Source organism: Phacochoerus africanus, chromosome 9 (genome assembly GCF_016906955.1).
Source record: "Phacochoerus africanus isolate WHEZ1 chromosome 9, ROS_Pafr_v1, whole genome shotgun sequence".
Lineage (NCBI taxonomy): Eukaryota > Metazoa > Chordata > Mammalia > Artiodactyla > Suidae > Phacochoerus > Phacochoerus africanus.
In genome coordinates this window covers 33,991,967-34,015,924 of record NC_062552.1, presented here as the reverse complement: position 1 = coordinate 34,015,924, position 23,958 = coordinate 33,991,967, and the positions used below count along the sequence as shown (strand labels likewise).

The window sequence follows — 23,958 nt, the reverse complement described above, 5'->3', positions numbered from 1 at the left end:
CTTGTTATCTCTAGTCAGCCTTGTCCAATGCAACTCTCAGCCATGATGGAAAGGTTCTACAATCCCACGGCTGGTAGTCACCAGTGGCTATTTTCATGAAATCTGACTAGCACTGGGAAATAGCTATGTACATGTTATCAGCCTAGCTTGAATAGAATCTGTACTGGGAAGAGGCTGGGATTTCATGGGGCCTCTGGCCATGCAAGAGTGGCCCACCTATCCTTTGGCTGTACATCCATTTCAGAAAGGCAACTATCCCAGAACTCCTATTGAAGGTAACCAGAGTTAGGCTGAAAGTTCCCTTTTTCCTCCCAGGCAAGATTTTGGCATTTACCAGAGTTGGTCAATCAAGGCACATCGGCATGCCTCTGCATGGACAACACATAAGCCACAAATAAGACAAAAGGTTTTTATTCAAAAAATGCCAAGTATAAAAAAAAAAAATAAGATCTCTTTAATTCCCCTGTACAGTATTTCACTCAGATAAAACCAGCAGGCTACATGCTGCTCAAAACACAGCCCCAGAGAGGATCCGGAAGGCACACCATCCAGAACTGCTTTTCATATAGACTATCCTATGTACACGTCAGCAACGCCCCGGCCCCATCACCCACGGAACCCAGACCCACTTGGGGAAGCAGGCGAGGGGGGCCCCGCAGCAGTCAGGGAGCTGCAGCAGCTGTCCCGCCCGAGTCCCATCACCCTACCAACAAACAGCAAGCGTTGCAGCCCTCTCCCAAATGTCCCCAAAGTCAGAGGAGGAAAGGAGAAAAGAAAACTATGGCGGCAGCTGTGGAAGCTTGGAGCAGGAAGGGAACCAAATAAATAAATAAATAAATACATAACGTTGACCTCTAGGTTAGAATGCGCATCTTTCAAAAAAAAAAAAAACCAAAAAAAAACCCAATAGGTAAAATAACTTAAAGGCAAAATTAAAAAAGAATTAGATCAACTATCATCTTTTTGTACACTACCATGCCAACTGTACACACATTTACAGTTTCTGTTGATTTGCATTGTTTGTGCATTTGTGTGTGTGTGTGTGTGTGTGTGTGTGTGTGTGAGGTCTTGGCTTAGAAACAGTTAAGTAAAAACCAAAAAGGAAGACCAGTTCACTTGGGAGTTTTACTAAGGGAGGTGGGAAAAGGGCAGGTGGCTCAGCGTTTGGCCCTGTAGCCTCTTCCATGGCACCTTTCATATGAAGGATGGCAGGAGGGGTGGAGGAAAAAGAGGGAACCAAACCCAGGCAGATTTTTGGAGAAGCAGCAGGTAAAAGAGGCAAGTTCAAGTATTTCTCCCAGCATAGCCGGAGTCCCCACAGAAGGCACTCAGAAGAGTTGGAAGAGGTGACAGGGACTTAAAATGGTGCTAGTCCTATCCCACCCCAACCAGATTTCCCCCTACCCAACCCATGGCGGCATTCAGCAGAACTCGTGGGGAAGGGAACAGTCCCAAGGCAGGGTTCTGACCCACTCCCACCCCCCACCCCCGGGACTTCGCAGAGTCCAGCGATGCTGGACGCTGATGAGGAGAGCATCTATGGGAAGAGCTGAGGCCTAGGACGCCTGGAGTGGAGTCTCTTCCTCCTGTTGGGAGGCAGCCTCCAGGGGCCTGGGTTCTGGAATGAGTTGTAAATGTTGTTCCTGTATCAAGCACTGTCCCGCTTGGAGAGAAGTGTCACTGGTACTCGGGAAGCTGGAAACAGACACTTCCCCTCCCTTGAGCATCTGACAGAGAGGGGAGAACCTGCCGGAGAAGCTATTTGCTGGGCCCTGGTGAGAGGCTGTGGAGATGGATCTCAGCAGTTTCCTGGGGCAGAAGGACATCCTGCATCCATGGATGGTTCTGGATTTCTTCGAAGGATGGCCGATCTGATGGTCTCAAGGCCAAGCACCATCTAATGAGATGCTGACACTCTGGAGAAAGCAAAATAGAGGTTATGAATGACTCAACTTGTTTTTTTGCAATGCAAAGATCTTTCCAGGCCGGCACGCCAGGGATCCAACAGAGACCTTGCCCTTTCTAGAACTCATATTCTTCAATGAGTAACATTTAGCTCCTCTAGTCTGCTTTCAGCTAAAAAAACCCAGCTCCCCTCTTAAGCCTGTGGTTTTCAAACTTCAATAGCTAGGGCCTTTCCCACGACACCCACTCACTAGAAATAGGAAGAATGATGACAAGGGATTCTGATGAGACGTGACGAGGTGATTCAATTCACCTACTGGCTTATAAATACGAACTCCACCCACAATGAGGTCACTGGAACCACAGTACTCAGAGACCCTGCCTTAATGGAGAAGGCTCAGGGAGCCCTTAATTTTTCACTCTTTGGCCCAACAGCCAGGGGTTGAGGGATCAGGATTCTCTGAAAGGTTTTTTTAAGTTCCTTTCAGAGGAACTAAATGGTCTTTTTTGTCTTAAAATTCTCAGAGCTCTTTCTCTGACACCCCCCCCCCCACCCCCCGCCAAGGCACCCGCAAATGCACACCCTTTGATTCCTGGGTAAATCGTGCCCTAGAATCCTAAGCCAAGGGTCCAGTATCTTAGAGCAAAGCCCTTCAGAACTCAAAGACTGTCCCCCGGGATGAGAGCCTTGTAATTCCTGCTTCTCCTCAGTAATGGGCTTCCTAAGGAGTTCCTGTCATGGTTCAGTGGAAACGAATCTGACTAGGATCCATGAGGACACAGATTCAATCCCTGGCCTCACTTCGTGGATGAAGGATCTGGTGTTGCCACGAGCTGTGGTGCAGATCTAGGTCACAGACGCGGCTCGGATCCTGCGTTGCTGTGGCTGTGAAGCAGGCCAGTGGTTACAGCTCTGATTGGACCCCCAGCTTGGGAACTTCCATATGCCACATGTGCAGCCCTAAAAAGATTAAAAAATGGGGGGGGGGGCACTTCCCAGAAGTTACCTGAAGAGACCCTCTGCCTGAAGAACACTTGGCCCCTGATGATCTCCTCATCATGCTCAAAGGGAATATCTCCGCAGACCATGTCGTACAGCAGGATCCCCAGAGACCAGACCGCCGCCGACCTGCCATGGTAGCGATGATAGCGGATCCACTCTGGAGGACTATACACTCGGGTTCCTGAGAGCCGGGGGAATAGGAAGGAAAACACGCTTTTAGCAAAAATAAAACACAAAGCAGCTGAGAGGTCTGCTGAGTAACTCTTAAAAAAACAAAACAACCACTACGCTACTTCCTCTCCCAGCAGCTGGGTGAACTCCTGTTTTGGCCTTGGGGCTAAAGGGAGTGGATGAGCAACTTATGGCAACTCTCCAACCCAAAGCATTTCCACCTACCCTCACCGTCCAGACCATTAGCTGAAATTCTTTACAAACAGCTCCAAGAAACAAACAGGGCTGGCCACAGACCCTGAGGCCTGTGTGTGGCAGGACCACCCGCCACAGAAAGAGGGGATGAAGGTTTGCACAATCAAGGGAGTTATTCCACAGACCAGCCTCAAATTGCATTAAACATCCTTGCCCAGGAGCCGGGTGAGGGTGAGTCTCACTTCTGATGTGATGCAGGCAAGGACACTTGCACAATATCCTAAGTCAGGGTGCCCTTTGAGAGGCTGTCCTCCCCACCCTCTGAACACAGAGGCAGACACCCACACCCCTTCCTCCCCACAAGGGAAAGGTAGACAGAGCTGCAGGGCTGGCTTCAGACCACGTGATTCCTGTTTACAAACTTTGAGTTGTAAAAAAAAAAAAAAAAAGGTGGAGGCCATCCCGCTGGTGCTCACCAGGGGGCAGCAAAGACTCAAAGAAAAAAAAAAAAAAAACGGGGAGGACCAGCCATTAACTGTTAAATACAAAAAAATACAGCCCAACCCAGCGTCCTCCAAGGGCAAATAAACACAAACCACAAGCCCCAGTCACAAGTTTTGAAAGGTTGTCGTTGGTGAGGTTAAGCCGCTCAGATGATGACCCACCCTCCTGTGCTTTGATCTCCGAGCTCTCCATTCCATCTTCTCTAAAAGGACCCGCTCCAAGCCCCTCCCTAGGATAGGTTTTCATCCTCTCTGCGGAGACACCCAACTAATTCTCTAACCAGCAAGAGATCTTATTTCACAACATTCATTCCTAATTCCCTCACCCTACAACACCCCCCAAAATTAAATAAACAAAACGAATTATTCAGCACAACTACTGTTTCTATTCCTTATCCTTCCCAGATCAAAGGAGAGAAATTAACTGCAGCTCTAAAACTACCTTACCGAAAACTAAGTCCCTTGTAAGACAAAACAAAAATTACAAAACCGGCATCAATTTTCATCTCTCCCGCTCTCTTCTCCTCCTTCCCCCCTCCTATCCTTTTACTGGCGAGGAAACTGGGTCAGACTTCAGAAATCTGGGCTACGGCCGGTTGCCCACAACCTCTTATTCATCGGGAAAGGTTGGAACCCACTGAATTCCACTCAAAAAATAAAATCATGCCAGAAACATTACAGGTTCTGCTGGCTTGAAATCGCCGGCTTTCCTAGGCTGGTAAGCTCTCTTTCGCCCCACCCCTGCTAGCATCGAGCCAGGCGGCCCGATGACCTTTACAAAGGGCCGGAGAGGGGAGCCTGTGGAGGCCTCCAGGCCAGGCCGAATCACCTGGGCAGCTCCCTCCCGCGCAGCTCCCCCAAGGCCTGGCTCACCATCGAAGTCCGTGTAGACGGTGTCCTTGAGAAGCGCCCCCGACCCGAAGTCGATGAGCTTGAGCTCGCCGCGGTTGAGGTCGATGAGGATGTTCTCGTCCTTGATGTCGCGGTGGAGCACCCCGCAGTTGTGGCAGTGGCGAACGGCCTCCAGCACCTGCCAGAAGAAGCTGCGGGCCAGCTCCTCCTGCAGGGCCCCCCTTTCCGTGATAAAGTCGAAGAGGTCTTGCACCGGCTCGGGCCTCTCCAGGATCAGGACGAAACTGTCGGGCCTCTCGAACCAGTCCAGGAGCCTAATGACGCCGGAAAAGCCCGAGCTCACCTTCTTTAGAAGAACCACTTCCATGGGCACTCGGGTGCCATTAGGCTGCAGAAGGGGCAAGGGGGCTGCGTTAGGGCGGGAGTCGGAGGGTGCCCCTCACCCCACCCATCCTTGGGGTCGCTCCCTCACCAGTTCTCCCCAGTCGGAAATCCGGTCCTTCTCCACGTGCTTGATGGCCACCTGGAAAGCCCCCCAGAGAGTCTGTTAGGTCCCCTCGTCAGAGCCAAACACACCCTGCCGCCCCCCTGCCCGGAGCGCCCTCCCCGTGGTGGGGCGCCCACTCACCGGCAAGTTGTCGGCGACACGGATGCCTGAGTAGACCGAACCGAAGCCGCCGCTGCCCAGTAGCGGGCCCACCTGGTACTGCGACTCCAGGGGCTCCTTATCCTTGCCTAGGAAAGGGGGAGTCACAGAGGACTCAGTGCCGGCCCGGGTGCCCCCAGCTCCCACCCTGGGAAGTCCAGTCGCCCCTCCATCCACGATTTGGGGGGGGCACTCACCGGGCGCCAGCTTGGTGGCGTGCAGGTCGTTGCAGGGCGCGGCGCGCAGGTGGGCAAGCGAGTTGATTTTGGACAAGAGCATCCCAACCTCCAGGGTGTAAGCGTAGGGACTGCGTCTGGAAGAGCTGCAGCAGCAGGAGCTGGGGTTGGGGTTGTGCCGGTGGCTGTGCCTACGGCTGGGGGTGAGGCTGCGGGTGGCGTTGCGGCTGCGGCAGCGGCTGGCGCGGAAGGCCGAGGGCGAGTCGGAGGACGACTGGGGGCGCCGCCGGGGCTGGAGACTGGCGGACACGCCGGCGGGGTCAGGCAACGCCGAGGGCGGCGGGGTGGGCGGCTCGTGGGACTCTTGCGGCAGCGCCGCGGCACAGGGAGCTTGTAGCTGCTGCTGCTGCCGGTCCCGCCACCGCCGCCGCCGCTGCTGCCGCCAAGTCCTCTCGGGCCTCCTCCGCCACCGCGGCCGCTGCAGCAGACGCCCGGCTCGCCCAGCCGCCAGGAGTAAAGGGGCGGAGCGCGCCGGCGGGGGGGCGCGCGGGCGGGCGGGGATGGGGCGGGGCCTCTCCGGGAGGCCTAGGCGGGGAGCCGGGCTGCCAGGCCAGCGGAGGGAGGAGAGGGGGTGGGGAAGCGGCGGGACAGGGCGACTCCCCTCCGCCCCCGCCCCGCGCGCTCCGGCGCCGCACCCCGGCCCCGCCCCCGCCGGCGCATCTCCAGCCAACCAGAAGCCGACCTATCTGCATAACACGGCGCGCCCCGCTCCCGCCCCGCCCTGCTCTCGCGGTCAGAATGGTCTCTACGCCGCCACGACGTGGCGGGAAGGAAAAGGCGCCAAAATGGAGGGGGAGGGGCGCGGGGCGTGATGGGAGGCGGGAGCTGGGTGTCTAGCAGCCAGGGAGGAAGGATGGGGAGGGGCGTATCGATTCAAACCCAAACAATAACAAAGCCATCAAAGGCCGCCCGAGGCCGGCTCTGCGGCTCTTCGTTTCTCGGGGTTTTTGGGTCAAGGGCTCGAGCTGGAGCATAACAAGTTGCGCAGAGACGACGGGCGTTGGTGTGACAGGCGGGGAGGCCAGGCGGCCGGCGCGCCGGGGTGTGAGGGACCGTGTGTGTGGGGGGGTGGGGGGATGCCGACGAGGGTGGTCTTTCTGTGTGACTCAGACGTGAGACCTCCAAGTCGGCTTGGGCTGGTTGATCACGCTCTGTGGGCTCGAGTTGGGTCCTCCGGGGTTTGTGTGTTGGGGGCGCGTGGGGCGCGAAGGATCTGCAAGATGTGAGTCACAGCGGCTTCACGCAGGGAGTGGAGGTGTCACAGGCCCGGAATAAAATGGGGAGAGCTCCGCTCACTCGGGGGAGGCGTCCCGATCGCGGTTGTCACAGCCCGTGAAAAGATCAGCTCCCCAGCCCCCAATCCCCTAGCAGATTTTATTTTTAAAATGCAGAAAGGTTCCAGTGAATCCTGATTCCTAAGCAGTGATGTGTGTCAGAGTGCCCGGTAAAGAGGAAATCACGAAACAAATGTTAGTATTGTGATGCCAGATGCTGTCTCAGCCCTTCTGTGAGGGCGGGAGCGAGAGATGAATTCCTCATCTAAAGCGGGGTGGGAGGGCGCGCTTGATTTAATCAGCTTTCGCGTTGTATTCACCTTTTCATCAGCCTGTTATTACCAGTCAGGCAATACTAGCAATTATTAGCAGCCCCCGATTCTTGACTCAAAGGAAATGCCCCTCCTTTCCCTGCCCCCCCTTGGAAATAACACGGAAAACTGACCAATTTGACTTTCATCCTTTGTCCTTTTAAACTTCATGTAGAGTTGATAACGACGTGTGAAATGAGTAAATTAGAATTCTATGTAATCCATAAATTGAAATGTCAGAGCCTAAATAATTGAAAGCTAACTACATCCTATTTTAATTGTTTTCAAGTTCCAGCCACTTAAAGGAAAAATGAGGAAGTCCGTGGATCTGTGTATCTGCTGGCATTAAAGAGTTTAAATGTTTCATTAAAAGTTTCCTACAGTGCTTGTTTTATAAAGACACCCAGTTGTTTCACAACTTTTATGAATTTATCTTATAAGATATTACATATTTCCCTTTTGTTTGTGTACTGTGGCCTAACTCATTCATTTTTGATGACTAGGAGAAAACCCAAGGGAACAAGAATTATTCCCTTTTTTACAGACAGGAAAATGAAACATAAATAGGATGACACAGGGTCATACAACAGCTAAGGGAGGAAGAGATGAAATGACCCAAATTCAACTCCAGAGTATTCAAAGCTTTTCTTCTATTGGCATCCAAAACTGTCCTTGATACTAAGATAACAAGTATAAATTTATGTGACCACCATTTCCAACCCCTCTACCTTCCCTTTCCTTTCACAAGCCATACTGGACCATTCTCCCTTGTTCCCACTCACGCAGCACTTTAGACTTTGTGCCTTTGGAGAGGCAGTCAACCTGCTCTGAGAATTCCCCCTCTTTTATTTAAAGCCTTTGCCGACTTGAGAACACAATTCTAGTTCCACCCCAGATTGCCCAACAAACTCCAAGCATGAAATTACCCATCTACTCCACTTTGACAACCGCACGTTTTTTAGGGTTTTTTTTTTTAAATCTCTTTATTAACTTTTCAGTTATTTATATCTTCTCTCCCTATTCCTTAAATGAATACTTTGTCCAATGATTGTTGACGAAGGGAAAGACTAAAATGGGTCCCCACAAAAAAGGTCATGATTATAAAAGTCAATTTAGACTAAATTTCAGCAAAGTAAAATGGCACAGACAATATAAAGGTTAGGAACAACCTTTAAACTGAGTTACCTTGCTTTCAAATCTAGTTATGTGACGTTCGTCAAGTTACTTAACCTTTCTAAGCTTTACACTGAATGGAGATAACAGTTGCACCTACATTTTAGGGCTGTTGTAAGACACAGACCAGCGCAGAGTGAGATTCTAATAAATATTAGTTATGAAGTCAATGATGCTGATTATGATTGTGACAATGATGATTAAAAGGAAGAATTTTGGGATGGTCTTGCACCTTGAAGGCTTCAAAGATAAAATGCTAGCTAGTTTGATTTTAATCCTGTTTGGAGAGAATGTGATTCAAAATCATATACATTAAATCAAGTTCAATCATTTTCACTTTCTCTAGATCTTTGTAGGGCTAAATATTTAATTAGTAAGAGCTAAAGTAATTAACATTTAATATGTCTGCTTTATATGGTAGGCACTTCACAGCTGGAAGTTACAAAACATGGACCTTGCCAGGCAAAGAGCTTTTATTTACTTAAAACTGCTTTTAAAGATAATTATTAAACATTCAGGTATGTTTTGCATTAAAAGTTACTCTTCCAAGATAAGGAACTTGATGTTTTGATACATCAAACTGTGGCTGTAAAAAGAAAATCTTGCACAGCTTGTGCCATCTCAAAGATTTGAACAAAGAATCAGAAACACTACACTAATAATTAAATGACAAACGCTTTTGGAAAAAGAAAGGCCATGATTATGCTAACAGTTCTCTGGAAAGGGGAGAATTTGTTCATATTAATTTGAGCAGTGGCCAAATTAATCCTATGTGGTTTCCTATTCTACCTGATATGGATTTAATCCAGTCATTGTGAAAAGAATGACTTCAGCGATGTCTATAATCACAGTTTAGGAGTTTGAAAGGGATGCCTATATATTATTTTTCAAAGTACCCCAGAATCTAGTTGATGTACTTCTATAACTAAGGCTACATAACTTTTCCCTACAAGCTATTCGCAGTTAATAGGATGGAAATATTTTGGATCTGAATCTGCTATTTCTCTCCTTTTTTTTTTTTTGGTCTTTTTTGTCTTTTCTAGGGCCGATCCCACAGCATATGGAGATTCCCAGGCTAGGGGTTTAATCAGAGCTGTAGCCACCGGCCTATGCCAGAGCCACAGCAACGCCAGATCCGAGCCGTGTCTGCGACCTACACCACAGCTCATGGCAATGCTGGATCCTTAACCCACTGAGTGAGGCCAGAGATCGAACCCGAAACTTCATGGTTCCTAGTCGGATTTGTTAACCACTGAGCCACAACGGGAACTCCTGTTATTTCTCTTCTTAAAAAAAGATTTATTACATCTTTATTTTTAAAAATTTTTTAGTGAATTATTTCATTTTTAAATTTAAAGTTTAATTTTGAAAAATTTACCATTTGTGTTTATCTTACTTTCTCCTTATTCGGTGAAATAAAAAGGGGGAAATTTGGAGAAAATTAGTTGTAATACACTTCTTTCTGTATCTTAAAACATCTCCAATTACCTCAACAGTTGCAAGCTCATTTAGTAAAATCTAAATTTCACATGCATTTCGTATGTGTAGAATATATGTGAAAATCCACTACAAACTGTAAGACATGAAAGAGTCTAAATTTAAAAAGGCTGAAGCCTCCTTTTTAAGTTGTAATAATTATGAATTATGGTAGTGGTGAACAGCTAGGAAATCCAGAATATCCCAACTTTAGAACAGTCAGGAAATCTATGTAGTCAAGTTAGAACTGGTTCTTGTCCTTGATAAGATGTGACATTTGTTTCAAGTTTATAAATCTTTAGTCAGCTTCCAGTTTCTCAGCAAGATTGGAGAAAGAAAGAGTTTTTATTATCCAATAAAGTATATTTAAATTCATTGACAATTCTTTTTTTTTAAGAAATAAAAATAACCTAGATTTATTTTTGGATTTTTTACACATTGAGTACTGACAATCTGAGTAAAAATAATCAATATTTTTTGAAGGCACTGAACACAAAGATTTTACAGTTCCTGATAGGTAAAGACAAAAAGGAGTAGCTTAGAAGGTATAAAGGCTATAGAAGCTTGGAGATTGTTATAAAATACTTCATTAGAAGAAAAGGAAAATGTATGCCTTGGATCATAAAGACCAGGCACATGCACAAAACTCTGTATGTTTAACTGATAAAGAAAAGGGGCTGTGTTTGTGTGAGAGAGAGAGAGAGAGAGAGGGATTTTGAAAGAGAGAGAGAAGAAACAGACAGAGACAGAGAGAGAGTCAGAGACAGTGATAGAGTTCATAAGTTTGGGAGCTGATGAGGAGATTGTTTGCCATCTCTAAAATATAGAATAAAATTGCTGATGCAAGACTTGGAAAAGCCACAAAATGCATCTAAGTAAATGGAAAAATTTTTTTTTGCTCAAAAAGACTTAATGGAACACCTCACTAGGCACTAAAAAGATAAATGAAAACATTTGTTTATTGTCTATGTCATTTGCCATTTAATAGTATATACAGCCTTATTTTTCTGTATTTCTTTAGTCTCTACAACTAGATTATAAACCTATCGAGGGCAGAAACCATCCTTTCATTGAACATAAAGGCTAAGAAGAGCTGACAGTGGGTCAGGCGAAAGTGGCAAAAGAGGCACTGTGATAGCAGCTAAAATCGAGCATCAGAGATGTGCTGGGCATTTTTTTTTGGAGTTCCCGTCGTGGCTCAGTGGTTAACGAATCCGACTAGGAACCATGAGGTGGTGGGTTCCATCCCTGGCCTTGCTCAGTGGGTTAAGGATCTGGCGTTGTCGTGAGCTGTGGTGTAGGTTGCAGATTCGGCTCGGATCCCACGTTGCTGTGGCTCTGGCGTAGGCTGGCAGCTACAGCTCTGATTAGACCCCTAGCCTGGGAACCTCCATATGCCGTGGGAGCGGCCCTAGAAAAGGCAAAAAGACGAGAGAAAAAAGATGTGCTGGGCATTTTTTCTAAGCACTTTACATAGATCCTCAGATAAATCCTGTGACATGGGCAGTTTTAATATCCTCACTGGTTTCCAGGTAAATAAACAGAACCAGAAGTAATTTGCCCAAGGCAACATTAGGGAAGAGGCAGAGCCATCTCCTTCCCCACCATGCCGGTCTGCGCTTCCCCCAGGAAGACAGGGTAGGTTTAGAGGGTTTAACAAGGTAAGCTATGATTAAGGTCTAACTGAAGGTAGCATCTACAGGGGCGGGGCCCAGAGGAGGCTGAAGAAGTCGTCGAAGGCTCCCTGGAGAATGTAGAACTTCATGTGGGTCTCAAAGGATGAGTAAGACATGACTAGGCGGGGGCGGGGCGTTAGCCTCAGGAACTAAAGCGAAAGTTGCTTTGTGGATGTTCTTTGTATTCCCCAACACATGAGACATGAATGAATAAAAGTTTCTTTAAATAAATCTAAAGCAGAAAGCCAGAGAGAGAGAAATCAGTAGGACCTCCTGATGTCATGATAAAAGAGGTAAAAGAGATGAAAAAGGTGATAGACTTTATTCCGGTCTTTATTGAAGAAGAAACTAGAAGATTCTCCATTCAGATCACCACTGGAAGCTCATGGTTTGGGAACGGTAGCTTTCACTGTGTTAACACATAGAGTATCCAAGACCCACACGACCTAGGAGACATGCATTGACATGATTGGAAGACATCCACTCAATAATTTGGAGAAACTTACATCTCCAACATATACTTCCTCTTTTCCAGCCCTGTTATTGTTCTCTTTTATAGGCTGAGTGCTGCTAAAACAAACATGGACACTCACCACAGTCAGAACTAGAACAACTGTCCTACAAATACGGAACCACTTTGTATGGCCTTCCAATATATAACATTGTCAAAGTTTCTTTGACTGTCTCAGTACGATCTTGCTTACTCTGGAGAACTGGTGAGCTGTGTACTCTTCTTTATAGAAATAGCTTTTACTTTTCCCTGAATAGGTTAAGCTTGTTTCTGTGTTCAGTGATGCTACATGATTAGAGAGACACCCACACACGAGATGAGAATCAGACTTATCATTGGCAGTCAGAATTATTTCCCAAGTCACTCATGAATGGGAGTTTTGTTGGCAAAGAGCCAGTCCTCTTTTGCAGGGCTGTAAAGACAACACAGATTACATAGTTTAGCCAAATTATATACGGATTCCCCCAGTTCAGTCTATCTTTACAGACTGATGCAGGGCCATTTGGACCTCTTGCAGCTTTCTCTGATCACTCCAACCAATTGTTTTTAAACTCACAGCAATTATTTGTACTAGTAATCTGACACAATCAAATTCTTTTGTTATCTAAGTGTTCGCTGTTATCATGACTTGGTCATTAAGAGGAGTTTTAACTCAGTGCCATGAAAGGATCCATGTTTCCCCAATGAGACCATGAGCTCTTCAACTGTAGAGACTCTACTGTGTTGTTTTTTGTTTGTTTGTTTGTTTTTTTATTTGTTTTTTTGCTATTTCTTGGGCCGCTCCCGCGGCATATGGAGGTTCCCAGGCTAGAGGTCTCTAATTGGAGCTGTAATCTCCGGCCTACACCAAAGCCACAGCAACTCGGGATCTGAGCCGCATCTGCAACCTACACCACAGCTCATGACAACGCCGGATCCTTAACCCACTGAGCAAGGCCAGGGATCGAACCCACGACCTCATGGTTCCTAGTCGGATTCGTTAACCACTGCACCACGACGGGAACTCCTACTGTAAGTTTTTAAAGACCACATGACTCCCTTCAGGAAGTACTAAAAAAAAAATTAAAAAAAAAAAGTGAATTGAGGAGTTCCCATCGTGGCACAGCAGAAACGAATCCAACTGGGAACCATGAGGTTGTGGGTTCAATCCCTGGCCTTGCTCAGTGGGTTCAGGATCTGGCATTGCCATGAGCTGTGGTGTAGACTGCAGATGCGCCTCGGATCTGGTGTTGCTGTGGCTCTGGCATAGACTGGTGGCTATGGCTCCGAATAGACCCCTAGCCTGGGAACCTCCATCTGCCGAGGGTGCAGCCCTAAAAGGACAAAAGACAAAAAAAAAAATTGAATTGAGAGAGTTCCTGCTCTGGTGCAGTGGGCTAATGATCTGGCTGGGTTGCTGCAGTGGGGCCGGTTCAATCCAGGGCCCCAGGAATTTCCACATGCCGTTGGCTGTGGCCAAAAGAGAAAAGAAAAAAAATGAACTCAAAGCCAATTTTTGCCCTTCTCAGAAAAGCACTTTTTTTTTTTTTTTTTGCTTTTTAGGGCTGCACCCGTGGCATACAGACGTTCCCAGGCTAGGGGTCGAATCCAAGCTATAGCCGTCAGCCTATGCCACAACCACAGTAACCCCGGATCCTTAACTCACTGAGCGAGGCCTGGGATCAGACCCGCACCCTCATGGATACTAGTTGGATGTAGGTTTCTGCTGTGCCACAATGGGAACTTCCAGAAAAGCACTTCTATAAATTAAGATTGCCAGGTTTGGGGGTTCCTGTTGTGACTCAGTGAGTTAACATCCCTACTTGTGTCTGTGAGGATTCGGGTTTGATCCCTGGCCTCACTCAGTGGGTTAAGGATCCAGAGTTGCTGCAAGATGTGGTGTATGTTGGTCACAGACAAGGCTCAGACCTGACATTGCTGTGGCTATGCCATAGCCCAGCAGCTGCAGCTCAGATTCAACTCCTAGCCCAGGAAATTCCATATGCTGCAGGTTCCTAAGCCAAAGGCCTAGAGAATTAGGTACAGTCTAGTTTATAGGGATAATATCTAATATTAATTGAGCATTTACTGTGTGCTAAGCACTAGTCTGATTAGCCACTTTATGTGCTATATATACTAGACATACATATTATATGTATATATAATAGATATTCATGTGGCACCTGTATTTATATTTTTCTTTAATCCCCCTCATTATTATCATACCCAGGATGGTAAATAACTTGTCCAAGGTAGACAGGTGAGAAAGATTCAAGCCCTAATACATGGAACGCAAGCTGATTAAGAGGTAGACAATGGATGGGGTAGCTCTTTGTGTGATAGAGGTCACACTCAGAGCACAGAGGGCCAAGAGCCAGATTAAATAAAATCAGGAAGCAAGGTAATGAATGGAAAGACAATAGAGTCAGTGGATAATTTCCTTCAATATTGTGCCCAAGAGAAATGAATGGGGATTGGTACAATGTGAAAAGTTAACGGTGTGAATGGTGACCAAGAGGAATGACTGCTGAAAATGAGAGCTTCTGGCAGCGAAGTGTGTGGGAGAGGGTGAGCTTTAGCGGGAGGGGAGCTGTAATCTATGGCAGCGAGACAAGAGTCTCTTGTGTCTTTGTGATGGTATTGACTGATTCAGTCAGTTGATCAATAAAAATTTGCTGAACAGCTACTTTGTTCAAGGTACGGTGCCACAGAGCTACATAGAAGCAAAAGACATGGTCCTAGCTCTTGCTTGTGAATCTGTTTATTCTGACAAGGCGAGATATACAGAATCATGGAGTTCGAGCTGAAAGGAAACTTAAAGATCTCATCTAATCTCCTGAGTTTTATAGATGACCAAAACCAAATCTCAGAGGCAGGAAGTGACTTGCCAAAGTTCCCATGACATTTTTTAGAGCAAGGATAGAACCCAGACTTGATTACCACCCCGGGTTCTTTCTAGTTTCTTCTATAGGTGCAATTAGTAATGAAAGGTAGTATTTGCCAAGTAGCAAATTAATGGTATAGGCAACGTGTGGCTTCTTACCATAATATGTTTACAATTAAATGCTAAAATTTTTTTTTTTGGGGAATTTTCAGGTGCAAAGGGACTTTCCCAGTTGTCTTCTCAGCTGCTTTAGCCTGAAAACAGAAAACGGCCCCTCCTGTGTGCTCTCCGAGCACCTGTGCCACCTCAAACATGCACATCACATGTGATCTGGATACGATACGTCTAGCTCGGTAGTTCTGAAAATGTGTGGTCTCCAGACCAGCAGCACCTGGGAACTTGTAAGAAATGCAAATTCTTGGGCCCTCTCCAGATCCACTGAATCAGAAACTCTGGGGGTGGGTCAGTGATTTATGGCTTAACAAGCCCTCCAGGTGACAGTGATATGCTTTGGAGCTTGAGAACCTCTGGTCTCTCTAAATGGCTCTCCAGAGAGATTGGGAGCTCCTTGAAGGCAGGGAGCATGGCCGATGTAGTTTCTGTTTTCCTAGCTTAGTACCAAGCCTTGAACGTAGCGGATGCTCATAAGTGTACCTGAAACAACTTATACGTTTTTTTGGTTTGTTTTTTGCCTTTTTCTGGGGCCGCTCCCGCGGCATATGGAGGTTCCCAGGCTAGGGGTCGAATCGGAGCTGTAGCCGCTGGCCTATGCCAGAGCCACAGCAACGCGGGATCCGAGCCGCATCTGTGGGCTACAACACAGCTTACGGCAACACCAGATCCTTAACCCACTGAGCAAGGGCAGGGATTGAACCTGCAACCTCATGGTTCCTAGTTGGATTTGTTAACCACTGAGCCACAACGGGAACTCCTGAAACAACTTATACGTTGAAGGCAAAGCATCCTATAACCACGCGTCTTTGTGTAACAATTATCACCTTTAGAGTCACTTATTTATTTATTAATTTTTTTCCTTTGGCTGTGCCCACAGCACATGGAAGTTCCTGGGCTGGGGATCAAACTTGTGCCAAAGCAGCGACCCCCTAGCCATGGCAGGATTCTTAACCCACTGAGCCACCAGAGAACTCCAAGATTCACTTTATGTTATGGGCTAATTTATATCTCAAAATTTGTATGATGAAGTTTTAATTCCCATCTCCATACCTCAGAATGTATACTTGGAAGTAGGATCTTTAAAGAGGTAATGGAGGTAAAATCCAGTCAGATGGGTGAGCTCTAGGGCAATATGACTGGTGTCTTATGAGAAAAAGAGAACTTGGAAGAGATGAACAGAGGAAGGACCTGTCAAGACAGAGAAAACAGTTATCTACAACCCAAGAGGAGAGACTTCAGAAGAAACCAACACTGGGAGTTCCCATTGTGGCTCAGGAGGTTAAGAACCCGACATAGTCTCCGTGAGGATGCAGGTTTGATCCCTGGTCTCACTCAGTGGGAACTGGCATTGCCAGAAGCTGTGGCGTAGGTCAGAGATGTGGCTTGGATCTGGCGTTGCTGCGACTGTGGTGTAGGCCTGCAGCTGCAACTCCACTTTGACCCCTAGCCTGGGAACTTCCATATGCCACAGGTATGGCTGTTTTAAAAAAAGAAAGATAGAAACCAACTCTGTCAACACCTTGATCTCAGACTTCAAGTCTCCAGAAGTGTGAGAAAAATTGATTTCTATTGCTTAGGCCGCCAGACTGTGTTACTTTGTTATGACAGCCCTAGCAAACTAACACACTTTGTAAAAAGTTTTACAAAACCACTGGCTTTGAAATCCAGGAACTCCCATCCAAGCCTATGACAAGACAATGTTATTTTTAGATTATTCTATAACTGTCTTTAGATGTTAACCATTAAAATGTTTGTTTAAGAAATTATTCTTTCATGCTCAATAAGATCACAGATTTTTGGCATCAGACAAAGGTAAATTTGAATCCTGACTCAGCCACTTGGAAGTTGTGTAATTTTAACCTCGAAAGACTCAGTTTCCTTGCCTGTAATTTGGGGCTAATAATAGCTCCCTCCTAGACATAACTCAATAATTGTCAAGCATATCGTAAGCACTCAGTATATGGTGACTTAAAAATGATAATTAACCAAATTATTCATATTGGCCTTCTCTGGGAGATGGGATTACAGCACAATTCTACTGTAATGTTTGAATCAGTTCAGCAAACATAGTACTATGGTGACTTTACAGAAGCCTTATGAAATGACAGATTAAGTAGTTTTTAGGAGAAATGAATTCAACAGTCAAAGGGAATAAAAGAATAAGAAATCAGGAATGTAATATAAAGACATAATATGTAAGAATAGCTGAATTGTCTCAAACTGATGAGCAATGAAACTGTATAGAGGTAGGAATTGCTGATTTTGTTCTATTTCCCCAGCGCCTAATGCTGCACCCGGCCCTCACTATAAGCTCAACAACTTTTCATTGAATGAAGGAATGAATGGCCTTCTGCAAGGACACCTTGCAGAAGTTGTCACAAATTATGCAAAGATGTTTCAACCCAAATATGAACTGGTGGCTCTGTAGCTTTCTGGTGTCATGGAATCAAAAGTTTAATTTTAACCTGGGAATTCCGCTTTGGGGAAATAACCTAAGAAAATAACCCCAAAGAGGAAGCGAAGTGGTGTTTTTTTTGTTTTTGTTTTTTGGCAGCGTCTGTAGCATGCGGAAGTTCCAGGGCCAGGGATGGAACCCTCGTCACAGCAGTGACAACATCAACTCCTTAACCCACTTAGCCACCAGGGAACTCCAAAGTGTTATTTTTTTAAATGTCCACAATCGTAGTAATATTTAAAATATCAACTATTGGAAGAGTGTTCAGAGCCTTACCAATCCACTTCTTCATCTCCCCTCTCCAGCCTTCCGACTGGACCCTCCTGGCTTCCCCCAAACTTTTGTGACCACCTGTACAGCTCCTCACCTGCGTGGCCCAGTGCCCCATACTTCTGACCCTTTGGGATCAGTTTCCCCTCATTAAAATGTATTTGTCTTTTGCCAGATTATCTTTGTGACTCTCCTCTACCAAATTCATCTGATAAATTAATTTCAACTGAGATGCTGATGAATGATAATGGCTAAATGCAAGTCCAGTCCTGGATAACAATTGCATTTTGGCAGCACCTTCCTCTGAAGAATAAGTAATACATTTCAGGCATGTGTCCTGGCCATTTGGGGAAGATATTTTAAGCAGGGGGATTTCCTCAAACCCCTCAAATTACACCATGTAGACAGCTGCCTATTCCACATGATCTGGCCAACTCCTTGGCATACAGCACTCGGGGGATACTGGAGGGAACAGGTCTGTTCCTCTTAACAGAGCGTGGACACAGTCACTGCACTATTTATGTCACTCAAAGGAAAAGGGCATTTACTTTGGAACTTCTCCGGAAGGCACACATGCCCCACGCTTAGAGGTTGACTCTTCTCCACCTAATCTCTGGGGATGGCTGAGTGACCAATGCCTAGATTAACCAAAATGAATAAGCTTGGACATGGAAACACTGAGAAAGCCCTGGTAACATAATGCTAAGCTTCACAGGTGCAAAGATCCTAGACATTGTCAAGAATTTACATGAGCACACACTTGAGAAAACATTGAACCCCCTTGTAAACAGAACTGCCTTTAATCAGGTGTTAACTGTATTTTTCTGTTGTTGTCTTTTTAGGGCCACACCTCTGTGCCAGGTCCAAGCTATGTATGTGACCTACACCACAGCTCACGGCTACGCCAGATCCTGAACCCACTGAGCAAAGCCAGAGATCAGACCTGCGTCCTCATGGATACTAGTCAGATTCGTTTCCGCTGAGCCATGATGGGAACTCCAGGTGTTAACTGTATTAACTGTGCTGACGTATTTATATATTTGGAAAGATTTAACCCTCCGATATTGAGGAAAATCAGGTTGCTATCCTCACCTCATATAAAGGAACAGAGGCAAAGCTAGGTTAAGTGGCTATCCCACAGTCAATGGCACATTTGGGATTTGAAGCCAAATCTTTAAATTTCGTGGTGGCAATATTCATATTTCAGAATCAAGAATCTTTTTATTTTTTAATTTTTTGGGGGGCCACACCTGCGGCGTGTGGGAGTTCCTGGGCCAGAGATTGGAACCTAAGCCACAGGGTAACCTGTGCCACAGCTGCAGCAGCATCGGATCCTTTACCCACAGTGCCACAAGGGAATGTCCCAGAATCAAGAATCCTTTTTTTATTTTTTATTCTTTTTTAATTTTATGTATTTATTTTTTCATTTATTTATTTATTTATTTATTTATGGCTGCACCTGCAGCTGCCGGCCTATGCCACAGCCATAGCAATGCCAGATCCAAGGCATGTCTGCAACCTATGATGCAGCTGGCAGCAAGGCTGGATCCTTAACCCACTGTTAGAGGCCAAGGATTGAACCTGCATCCTCATCGAGACACTATGTTGGGTTCTTAACCCGATGAGCCACAACGTGAACTCCAGAATCAAGAATCTTGAAGCTGAGGATCCTAGAACATCATTCTTGATTATCTAGACCCTGACTCTGCTAGTAGAAAAGAGTCTGTTTTTTCAAGAGCCAGCTGGTTCCATACAACTACACTTGTCTGGAAGCTTTTAAATGTTAAATTAAAATCTGTCTAAAAAAAAAATTAGGAGTTCCTCTCCTGGCTCAGGGGAAATGAATCTGACTAGCATCTGTGAGGACACAGGTTGGATCCCTGGCCTCTCAGTGGGGTAAGGATCCAGCGTTGCCGCGAGCTGTGGTGTAGGTTGCAGATACAGCTCAGATCTGACACTGTTGTGGCTGTGGTGTAGCCTGGTGGCTACAGGTCTGATTTGACCCCTAGACCCCTAGCCTGGAAGCCCCCACAGGCCATGGGTACAGCCCTAAAAAGTAAAAAAAAAATAAATAAATAAAATTTAAAATCTGTCTTTTGGTAACATCCCTTCTTTTGATCTTAATCTGTGCACTCTTGGAGAACTCAAAACAAAGCTACTTCTTTTCAAGAAGCCCTTGGGTATGGAGACACGGATCTTGCACTTCTCCTCCCCCAATCTTTGGGTTTGTCTAAGTCCCAGGAGATCTCACTCGGTACTGCTCAACTGTTCAACTGTTAAACTCATCAGTAACACAGAAAAGCCCCAAAGTACCAGCTCTATCATTCAGAGATCTTAGGTCTAAATTTGGGTAATAGGTTTGAGCCCAGTTACTTACTCAGGTGCCTGTGAAACATCACCTTGGTAAACTGTATGACTCCCCCATAAAAGCATGGAATTAAGACAACAAATAAAAGCTACTATGTATTGAGCCCTTTCTGTGTGCCAAGAACTGTGCTAAGGGCCTTATATAACTTTCCCTGGGACTACTCCACGAGGCAGGTACTGACATCCAAGCTTTACAGGTGAGGAAATGAAGGCCCAGCTATTCTGAGGTCTTCTACTCATAATTGCATGTCTTTCTTTCCCTATGAGTGTGAAGGGAGGGGGAGGCAGGATAGAACTTGCTGCCCCCAGAATGAGACTTGCGTTTTCCCATCTCTCTTTGCTTAGACATTGCCTTTCCATTTTGGCCCCTTTCTTCCCAAGCGTTTATGGAGCGCCTCTCACACACCGACGCTTGCTCTGCAGCGATTACATCTGGGACAAAGTAGGCAAAGAAAACAAGGACACCTCTAAATCTTTGGGGTCAAGGAAGGCTTCCAAGAGGAGGTGGGTTTTGAAACATAAATAGAAAGAGAGGAATCAACCAGTCAAAGGACAGGATGGGGAAATTCAAATTTCAGCAAAAAGGCAGAGCATGTGTCAACACTCAGAGGCACACATTTGCATGGACGGGAAAAACACATCATAGTGTAGTAAATAGTCTCCAAAAATTTTGTAAGCATAAAATCGAGGTAAGTTTGCATTCTTGTAAGGTTAAAGAAAAATGGCTGTTTTTCAGTTTGATCTGTGCTGTCATAAAAAGCACACAAAGTAAGGACAGTGCAACTCATTATGTATACAACTGACTGCTCCCTGAAGTAAAGTTCAACCCACCATGAGGAAGTCATTTCCCAGTTGCCCCTGTCAACACCCCCTCCAAATAGATGTGTAGCCAACTTCTGTTTTTTTTTTTTTTTCCTTCAGTCATGCCTGCAGCACACAGATGAGATCCCTGGACCAGAACTCAAACCCGAGCCACAGCAAGGACAACACCAAATCCTTAACCACTTGGCCACCGGGGAACTCCCTCTGCCCCAGTTTGAGAAAAGAGAAGGATGCTAGGTGGAGGATTGATCATCAATTGCAGCTACATCTGAAACTCACATTATCACAAACTTTTACCTTGTTGCTAAGTATGGTGGCTCCTGGGGTGAAAAAGGATTGAGGGAAATCCAAGTGGACAGGTAACAATAGGTGATCATAAAGAGCTGTGTGCATCACTCTGACTAGTCTAACTTCTGTCCAAAGGGTGATAGGAAGCCATGGGAGGATTTCAAACAGATCTAACTCAAGTGCCAACTTCTGTAAAAGCATTGCCGGGCTGCCACTCCTAGTGGGGAATTCCTTTAACTCAGATGGTCTGTATCGTTCCGTCTCATCTCCCCTTAGATTCAATACCCTGTCTTGTGCTTTGTGGGTGTATATGCATTACCATATTTACAGTGTATGCTCCAAATATATTTGTTGTTTGAAAGAAAGAAGCAAAGGGAAAAGAATCTTTTTTTTTTTTCCCCTAAAGTCCACACCTGTGGCACATAGAAGTTCCCAGTCTAGGAGTCCAACTAGAGCTGGAGCTGCCGGCCTACACCGCAGTCAGGCAGTCATAGCCACACCTGATCCAAGCCACATCTGCGACCTACACCGCAGCTCACGGCAGCGCTGGATCCTTAACCCACAGAGCAAAGCCAGGGATTGGACCCACATCCTCACCGATACCATGGTGGATTCGTAATCCGCTGAACCACAACAGGAATTCCATTTGTATTTTCCTATTTCATGATTCCGTTGATCAGAACTGAGTTCGCAATGTGGATGCACTGGTGACGCTGTATTGAAGTAAAACAGACTTTTTAATGTGTTTATAAATGTGAATGTGACATATACAACCATGTTTATTCAAATGAAACCTTTACTTTTTCATCTGCTTAATTCTATTGAACTCAAAAGTACTTGGGACTGTGGAGGACACAAGGCAATTGCGTGTGCTCTAAGTATAACATTAACCAAAGATGGAATTGATTTATCAAGTTAATATGTTTTGTGGCGTTCCTTGGTGGCTCAGCAGGTTAAGGACATGGTTTTGTCACTGCAGTGGCTCAGGTTACTGCTGTGGCACAGTTTCAATCCCTGGCCCGGAAACTTCCACATGTCCTGGGAGTGGCCCAAAAAAAAGTTAATGTTTTATAAAGTAGGTGAAAGTGCTAAGATTCATTTCTAAGGCTAATTTCACTTTCAAAATCCCAGTCATACCCCTTAAAGCTCCAAATCTCCATAGCCTATCCCAAAGGAGGGTGCTCATTTTATTTTATGTTTTACTTTCGGCTGCACCCCTCCTGGGCCAGGGACTGAAACCGCGCCACAGCGGTAGCTGGAGCCACGGCAGTGACAATACTGGATCCTTAACCCACTAAGCCATCAAGGAACTCCCAAGGGAGGATGCTTGGACTGTACCAGATCCAAACCAAACTGTAGAAAGAAAAAGACCCACCCTCTAGGCTGGTGGTTCTCAAAGTGAGGTCCCTGAACCAGCAAGAGCAGCACCTGGGAACTTGTTCAAAAGGCAGAAATGCAAATGACCAGGCACCATCCCCTCAGGCTTACACAAAGGGAGATTCTGGGGGTGGGGCCGGGCCATCCTGGTTTAACAAGCCCTCCAGGTGATTCTGACGCCGGAAGCTCAGGTTTCAGAACTACTGCTTCCGGTTACTTGGGCTGGCTGCCCTTTGCCAGGGAATGGTGGAGGAGACCAGGAGTGCAAGAATCTACTGATTCCCAACTCTTCAGGGAGCTTTATTATCTACTGGTTTCTTTGGCCATTACCCTAATCCAGATGGAACTTAAGGCCCATTAGACAAAACATGAACCAGACCTGTTCCACAGAACTGTGAAGTCAGTTTTCCTTGGCTTTGCCTGTGGTCTTTTTTTTTTTTTTTTTTAATGATTGCTTCATGAGCCACTCTGGTCTCTGAACTTTTCCCTTTTCTAGTAAAAGTACAAATTCCAGCTGGAGTTCTTGACCAACAACATCTTTCTACAGAAGTTGCTGCCTTCCATACTTTGCTGAGTTCCAGAGATAAGATAAATAATTTACCAAATGTAGGTTTCTGATTACTCACTCTATTAGCATTTAGAGCAGAGAGCTTCTGCCCCTGGAGAGTTTGATTCGTTCAGAGGCAGCCCATCTGCTTTTTTTGGGGGGGGGGGGGGTTGGGGGGTGGAGCTGCCTGGAAAAGCCAGGGAGCTCCCAGCATCCCACACATACTTTAGGGATGAACTGCCTAAATCTTACGGGTTTTACTGGAAATTCTGGGGAATGCTATTTTCTTATTATTTAAAAAAAAATGCACAGCTGCTAAGACTTTTTTTGAAACTCCCTTTTCCCTCTTTTTTTTTTTTTTAATGCTGCGTAGAAACAAAATTCCACAATTCCTTTTCAAATATTACACAAAATAAGATAGCTGAAAGGGTATTTTCAATCTTGTGCAATTTATTTATCCTAAATTCAGGCTGCACCCTGCAAGAGTAATTTCAGGGAATTTTAGAGAAGGGATTAAGTAGAGTTTCTTCTAAATCAAGTGAAACTGGGAGGCAAAGGAACAATCTATTACTTCAAAGCATCATTTTTCACTCACACAATTTCTGAAGTATAGTAGCAATATCAGAAGTGATGGATGCAATAGAAGGTTCGCATCTGTAGTTATTCCATAGGCTCTTTCCTTTATGGTAAATATGTGTCTTTATTATTTTATAGGGATCCTAAGAGCAAACTGGAGTAAGAGAGGAAATCACAGCAAAAATAGCTGACTCTGTGGATTGTCCAATACAGATATAGAAGGAAAGCTTGAGATAAATCCAAGAAGTGATGTGTTGAATATGTAATAAATGGTCTTTTTTGTTTGT

At 45.7% G+C, this 23,958-nt stretch overlaps 1 protein-coding gene across 1 annotated transcript; it reads right to left on the bottom strand.

The window, feature by feature from the left end:
• Window positions 1–395: 395 nt before the first annotated feature.
• Window positions 396–5,966, bottom strand: PIM1 (Pim-1 proto-oncogene, serine/threonine kinase). The gene is made up of 6 exons (XM_047796167.1): window positions 5,473–5,966; window positions 5,258–5,364; window positions 5,102–5,152; window positions 4,651–5,017; window positions 2,913–3,089; window positions 396–1,916 (listed from the first exon to the last, which is right to left on the bottom strand). The coding sequence occupies exons 1-6, from the start codon at window positions 5,552–5,554 to the stop codon at window positions 1,759–1,761; spliced, it is 942 nt and encodes a 313-aa protein (XP_047652123.1). The 5' UTR covers window positions 5,555–5,966; the 3' UTR covers window positions 396–1,758.
• Window positions 5,967–23,958: the final 17,992 nt, after the last annotated feature.